At 27.2% G+C, this 8067-nt stretch overlaps 1 protein-coding gene and 1 long non-coding RNA gene across 2 annotated transcripts; both read left to right on the forward strand.

Annotated features, from left to right (window-relative positions):
- The first annotated feature begins 1308 nt into the window (after window positions 1-1308).
- Window positions 1309-3987, forward strand: LOC149061595 (uncharacterized). The gene is made up of 5 exons (XR_016189531.1): window positions 1309-1498; window positions 1593-1766; window positions 1845-1928; window positions 1995-2088; window positions 2404-3987. It is a non-coding gene; the product is annotated as an uncharacterized LOC149061595 (long non-coding RNA).
- Window positions 3988-4646: 659 nt separating this feature from the next.
- On the forward strand, window positions 4647-7764 carry LOC149061596 (uncharacterized). Its single transcript, XM_089216034.1, has 5 exons — window positions 4647-5964; window positions 6179-6316; window positions 6750-6842; window positions 7060-7149; window positions 7606-7764. The coding sequence occupies exons 3-5, from the start codon at window positions 6759-6761 to the stop codon at window positions 7762-7764; spliced, it is 333 nt and encodes a 110-aa protein (XP_089072160.1). The 5' UTR covers window positions 4647-5964; window positions 6179-6316; window positions 6750-6758.
- The last annotated feature ends 303 nt before the right edge of the window (window positions 7765-8067 follow it).

Genomic DNA, 8067 nt, shown 5'->3' on the forward strand with positions numbered 1-8067 from the left:
GGAATTAAATGTTACTAACTTCCTATTGTACCTAAAATAAAATGGCTGACTGATTTCATTTTTGTCCTATGCTGCCAATCACGGTTTAAGATATACAGGTTAGCTATCGCCGGCCCGCTATACGGTCTGATTGTGTAACGGTTCAGTTTTTCATATTTTCACCACACGCGTAAAGCGCTAGTAGTAAGTAGGGCTATATTTTACTTATAATAGGTAGTGTACTAGTGTATCCTACATGATTATGTCGATATAATATTATATATTATTAAAAGATGGTTTAAAAACATATCCAATCATCTTCAAAACTTTTTAAATAACCTTCAGCCCAGCCAATTACCTACCTACATTAAGATATTGTAATTTTTTATGTACCGAATAACGATCACAAATTCATAAATAATGATTAAAACAATTATTATTAAGTGTAATTATTAAACTTTACCTACCTTAATGTCATTAATATACTATTTAATTATTATAATGGTTCATAATTTATAACTTACAAGTAGAGGTAAACAGTGATTCATTTATACTTATTTATTACTGGATGGACTATACTACAACAATTTATTTATTTATTAGAGATATGGGTATAATAGTATTTTAAAATATGAATTATAATATTAATAAACAATAGTACCTATACATTTACATTTTATGCATTATTTAAAATTATTGAAAATAAATTAAAAAGTAAAATATAATTATTAAAAATAAATTAAAAAGTAAAATATAAATAAAGAATGTATAACACCAAAAGCCCCCACAATAATAATATTAAAATTATTTTTTTTTTAATGTTATACAAATTATATAAAATATAAAAAAAATGACTTAAAAATGTTGAAAAATGACCTAAATAAATTAAAAGTTGTATCTACAGTCTACAGCTAAAAATGCAAAATAGAATTAGAATATTCTGCATCGAGGGAGCATAATAATTACTTAAAGGCAATCGCAATAATTCGCAAATCTCAATCAGAAATTAGAAAAGAAATAGAAAATCACAATCACAATATTGTATTATCGAATAATAATATAGGTAGTTCCGAGTTCCCTAACATGCTATATGACCCTACTTACTACTAGCGCTCTACAGATGTGGTGAAATTATGCGCTAAACCCGTGACGAGTTCTGACCGCAGCTATCAATACAATTTAGATAGCCGATAGCTAACCTGTATATCTTAAACCGTGCTGCCAATGTATAACATTTTGTTATCAGTGTCCATTCCGTTTTATTCTGTGCTAGTTGGGAGGATCGTATAGGTATTAAATATTAATTATATTATAAGCAAACTGTGTAAATCCGTGTTATGCATATACGCATAATATAATTATATATACGTAACATGTTCGTTGTAATTTTTGTTTTTAATTTAATATAAGTTGGAAACAACACTTTACGACATTACCATCATGGTAGAAAAGTGTTGTGTTACCGGTTGCTGTTCCCAACGTGAATATGAATTCGGGACTAAAATTAGTAATTACATAAGTATGTACATTGTTATTCAATACTGAAAAATATTTCTTGTTATTTAATAAATATAACACAAGTGTAATATTTTATATTTTATATTTACAAATAGGTTTCCTAAACAAAAGGATTTAAGCGACAAATTGGTGGCAGCATTAAATAAAAAGTATTTATTTTACCCATCTATCCATACAAGAATTTGTAGTAGACATTTCAAGATTTCTGATTATACAACTGCTTAATGAGATATTGTATCAGGCTACTGCCGTTTCTATTGCGACAATAGGTAAACATATAGTAGTTATTTAATTTTCATTACATAGAGTTATTAAGGTTGCTATATTTTATTTACATTAATGAATAGAACTTGAACATAGTTATTGTAAGCATACATCACCAATGACATCAGTTGGAGATGAATTTTTGGATCAGCCTACTGTCTTGTTAGGTAAACATATATTTGAATTGTATTATTACAAACCAATGTAATTTAAAATTTTGAAAATGTTAACAGTACATGAAAAATTGCCAGACATTTACATTGAAGAGGCTTTATCTACAAAAAAAGATTTTGAATCGATGCCTACTAAAAGCAGTACTCCTTTAAGGTAACTATTATAATTATAAACAGTTAAAATTAAACTGGTACTTATTATATACTGAGATATGTTCATAGGCGGATATTTTATACTATAACTATGAAAAATGTTTAATACTTTTGGGGTGGGGGGGGGCTTTCAATCTGTTTTGGTGGGGCTAAGCCCCCTCCCTAATCTCCGCCAATGGATATGTTGCCTATGGGCTTATACTATTGCTAATATAAAATACTGTTTCTGATCATTTCAATGCATTGTTTCTTGAATCCGCACTAGCTAGGACATAGGCACATGAATTATGGTACACATAAATGTATATTTTTTTAGAAAAAGAAAACTGATGCGGTACAGCGGTGATTTTAAAGAAGATTTGGAGACACCTCGATAAAGAAAATTATTTTGGAATACATATCAGCGTACTCTACTCAAAATAAACATAAAAAGATAAAGTTGCTCAAACAGAAAAATCTCCGGCTCCAATTCAAAGTGGATACTTTAAATAATTTGGTTGCTGACTTGCAAAGAAAAAATAAAATATCTGCTAACTGTTCTTATTTGTTAAAGGTATACAGATCATAATATTATACAGTCAGGTTTATGTCTACTCGTATATTATAAATTAATCATTGTTTAGACCAAAGCTGGGCTAGTAAACCAATTTTTTTAACTAGTTTAAGTTAAGGGTAACGGTCCAATATGCGACCTACACACTGATTTACGGTCCAATATGCGACCTACACACTGATGGTTCAATACGTGTAAAATACAAATAATTTTAATTTTTAACTAACCTTTTTTTCATTCCACTTCTCAGTGTCGTCAATAACTATATGTATAATTATGTGTAAATTAACCCAGAACCAAACTATTTCCATTATTTCACATAATGATAGCTGACTATTACAACGGCCGTTAAGATCCGTGTATGTAATAAAGTCACTATCTTTACGAATCGATTGGTAAGTTTGGCAACCCCGTTTTGTACATCGTAATGTTACAACTCTTTTCATAGTGACATCAGAATTTCGTTTTTTACTACTTCTTAAATATTCCACAATTTGGCCATTACATACGACACCGTCTTTCACCTTTATACATGTCATCGGATTATCAGCCAGTAATAGCCCTCGGTCTTTTAAATATTGAACACATACCACTTCATCTCTAATAATGTTCCTATATAGGTGACCAATAGTAGATGTCATGTTGAGTTTGAACATAAAAATTCACACGCACAAAATAAAACTCAAATAAAAAATCACAAAACGAGCGCTCGACACATACAAATGAAATCGGAACTGTACTAACTGAGGACAGTAAAGTATTATAAAAGATTGTAAGTAGGTATACCTATCGGAGAACAAAAATAAAATAAAATAGAATAAAATGCCCATAATGACAATTATCGCGATAAAGAAACCTGTAGATCAACTCAATCTTATCGGTAGGTCGAGGAACATTTGTAGGTCGCATATTGGACCGTAACCAAGTTAAGTTATGCTCATAGAATAAATAACTAAATTAAGTTAAAGTTAATCTTAAAATATAAACTAATGTGAGTAACTAAGTTAAGTTACAAATTTTCAGGAATAAAATAGCTTTTTTATGTTAAAAGTTAAGTTACTTTTTTTAAATACCCTTTACTTTATTTATAATCATTATTATCTTATGGAAAAATGACTAGTTTTGGTATAGTATTAAATTAATAACAAATGTACAACTATTTTATTAAAAAAAGTAACTTTTAACTTTTTAACTAGTTACTACCCAGCTTTGGTTCAGACAAATCAAACTATAAAAATTCAAAATATTTTTCTTTGTAGCATCAAATATTTTCTCAAGTCAGCTATAGCTAACATGTGGTCATTAATGTATTGTATTGTAGTTTATTAGTTTACAATTTACAGTAATATGTATTATATTAATATGTATAAGTATAAATACTTTAAAATATATTATATCATAATTATACACATTCACAATAATACATTCTGTATTTATATTCACTGTTTTACAATTTTAGATTTTAAAGTAATGTGTTTTGCAGTTAAAAATTTTCTGGCTTGTGTATAATTTACTTTTTATACTTTGACCTCAGTTATTGCATGTTACCTCTTATACATAACTGTATTCTAACATAATGGTTAATTTGTAATTTGTATTGGTTTTACAATGATGTGCGTTTATTTATTTATTTTTTTGTATTTCAATGTTTTTGTTTTCAAAATATTTAAATTCCAGCTATTTTTATATTATTTGTACTCGATTTTCCAAGTAAAATAACCAATTCATTATATTATAAATATACCATTATTACAAATTATTATTATTATTTGAAAATAGCTCCATGTGGAGCTTCAATGATTATTTTCTTTTAGCCAATGAAATATTAATATTATAATATTATTTAGTTATAATATTATGTTGTTTTTCTTGGACTGTCGTGTGTTGAATATTTATACAACAATTTCAGCACATGGGTATCACTGAATTGTACCCATGCTGCAGTCAACGTGTTAAGACAACACGTGGAGTATTTATTTTTTAATATCATTAATATCCTACAGTCTAATTGTACGACAATCAATCACCGACCAGCGATCATCAAATTTTAATACTTCTGTAATACAAACAGTATATTGTGCAGTTCTAATATTTCTTTAGCGCAAGCTCTGTGAGTTAGAGTCAGATTCAACAGAGTCTCAACTTTTAAATAGAAAAAATCGAGGTGGCTTGGTTAAGGCTAGTAACAATGTAATCCAAATTTGTAAAATAGGAGAACAGACAGTAAGGGAATCTAAGCAAATAGATAAATCTAATACAGTCGGTTAAATAACACTTTCAGCAATGAAATATATTAACATGGAAAATTACTTCATAAATTTGTCAACTCATATCTTAGATCAGGAACCACTTAATAACCATCTTCTACAATTAATCAAGTATATTTTAAATTATTACATCATGATCCGTCTTCATCACATCAACAAAAGTACTAATGAAATAGATGATAAAATCAGGTCATACTACACAAGATTAATTTTATATAAACACCAGTAATAGTATTTTTTAATTTTTAAATGATTTTACAAAATTAAATGTAGATACCTACTGTTTTTTTTCAACTTTGTAATGATTTGGCACTTCCATTGTTCTTGATTTTTAATGAGTCTTTTGTTATATTTTTTTAATAAGTTAATACACACACATATACGATTAGTAGTTGTACAGTAAATATATTTCGAACTTTCGCTACTAATTTAGTTTATACCCAATATGGCTCAAACAAAAAATCTTTGTAATACAAATATTGTTTCTAGAGTATGTATATTAATCAATGTAGATTATAAACCTTTCGTTAACCTACATTACAGTGAAGACAAGAATAGTAATTTAATTTCGAATAATATAGGTAGTAATATAATATTATAATTTATTTTGCATTATAATTATAATAATTTATTTAAAATATCAACAATCATATTAATTAAGGCTCTATAGAACATGGGTATGCTACGCCGACATTTTGCGACTTATTTATTAATATCAACAATGATAAAAATATAAAATAAACGCGGGCATACTTCACGTTATTTTTCTTAGGCCATCGTTCTGTTCTTTTACTTTGTAGTATTGTGTGGTTTATTGTATTGTATGTGCAGCTCAGAGATAAATATATTATTCACTTACATTATTTATCTATTCTTAAACATTTGAACTCCAAATATAGTTATTATGGGAGCATGTACTGCTCCAAATTGTAGTAATTCCTGGAAAAACAAAATTAAATTATTCCGTTTTCCACGAGAATAAACCAGAAAGGACAAATAGATTCAGAATTGTAGACGAGATAACTGGATACCAACAACTCATTCAGAACTATGTGAAGTAATTATGTCTAAAATATAAATATTGAGTAGTTATAAAATGAATAGGTACTATAATATAACAAAGTAGTTAATATTTTGAGTTAGTTAGTAGTTAATTATATATTTTGTAATCTATTCCTGATATAGTACAGTATAGTTAATTGTATTTAGTTAAATTTCTACTTAATAACAATTTATAATCATTATAGTTACCTATATATTTTTGAATTTAGATCCACTTTGAAAAAAGTCAGTTTGAGTTGCATCGCCAAGATGGGATTGTCAAACTTAAACCTAACGCCATACCAACTCTCTTTGATGTGCCAAATCCACCTGCTAGACTTGACACAAATAGGAAATCTGTTTATAAGGTATTTAATATTCATACATATAATTTTTTGACTTTTTTTAATCATTATGCATATTATGATTCATACAAAATATTGACAACTAACTTATAACTTATAACACACTTGGCATGTTATTACATAGGTACCAAAACCTTATACTTTAATATTAAACATTTTATAGAATATTTTGTTAAAAATAAGTTGTGATATTAACAATAGTGACATTTTTATGTTAAATAATAAACATTTGAGTTAATTGTATCTCAAATTTAATAAAAAAAAGTTTATTCTCTCTTATAGGCTAAAATATTATTTTTTTGCAATTTTTGTGGTTTTAACTGTTTAAGTACTTATTAGGTGTTAATTATTTACTGAAAGTTCAGTTTTTCAGATCTCATATTTTATCATCATCAGTACCTACTCCAAATTATAATAGGCAACTCTTATTTTTCAGAATACTGTAATGGAAGTAACTAACATTTCATCCACAAAAACTAATTTGTTGAGTCAACCAGTTGCTTTGGTTAACATAACTCACATTTCTGATGTAAGTAATAAATTATTTTAAATATACTGGTTAAGTAGGTAGGTATGTAAGAATATTTTTTTAGTATGGCTAAAATCATTTTTTCTTATTTTCATTGTCACAACTGCTATAGTACATATCAGTTTTTTTTACTGAAAATTACATTAAAAGTACAGTTTTTCAGATCTTATGTTTTATCATCATCAGTACTTTACAAATTATAATAATTAATTTTTAGAATACTGTAATGGAAACAACTAACATATCAACCACACCAACTATGCCATTGAGTCAATCAGATTGTGTTAAAAAAACTGACAATTCTGTTGTAAGTAATGAACAATTTTAAAAATAGGTACCGCATTACTGCTTAAGTATATTAATCAAAATCAAAAATGATTTCTGTAACTAGAATAAATTTTAAATTAGAATATTTTTTTTAGTGTGGCTAAATTAATTTTTTCCTATTTATATGGTTATAATTTTTATTACTTTTCTTATTATTTTCTGAAAGAAATATTAAGAATTTAGATTTTCAGGTCTTATATTTTATCATTATCACACTCCCAATTGATGTAATGTTAGTTTAAAGTGATACCGAAGTGGTATTTATTAGATACATTTAATTCTTAAATAAATCTATTTTAAGCTAGGTATTTGTTATTTTAAATTAAATAAATAATAGTCATGCATTAGTGTATTATAAATTACTCATTATAAGTTTACTATGTATAAACCGATACCAAATCTGTAATATACAATGTTCATATTTGTTTTGAAATAGAATGATGAAATTGCACGTCTCCAGATGGAAAACACAAATTTAAAAAATATAATTGAAGAAAAAGATGCTACACTACATTCTTTTCTCAATGATGATCAGGTTGCGCTACCAAAAAAACTCCACGAGAATGGTCAAAGGAAACAATCATTAAAGGGTTAAAGTTAAGATTTGCCCTGGGAGTTAATGGATACAAGTATCTACGAGATACAAATTACCCTATTCCTGCTTATAGTACATTAACCAAACGGCTTCGTGAATTTAAATTAAAATTTGGTATTTTTCACGATGTACTAGAGTTACTCAAGCATAAAGTTCAATCAATGGACAGTAATGACCGTTTCTGTGTCATGAGTGTTGACGAGATGGCAGTAAGTAAGCAACTTAGTTATGACAAAAATAGTACAGAAACATTTGGATTTATTACCCTTGGTAAACTTCTACTAGTAATTATAAGAGGACTTA

Source organism: Diuraphis noxia, unplaced genomic scaffold (genome assembly GCF_037042655.1).
Source record: "Diuraphis noxia isolate RWA-SAM2 unplaced genomic scaffold, SU_Dnox_SAM2 contig0001, whole genome shotgun sequence".
Classification (NCBI taxonomy): domain Eukaryota; kingdom Metazoa; phylum Arthropoda; class Insecta; order Hemiptera; family Aphididae; genus Diuraphis; species Diuraphis noxia.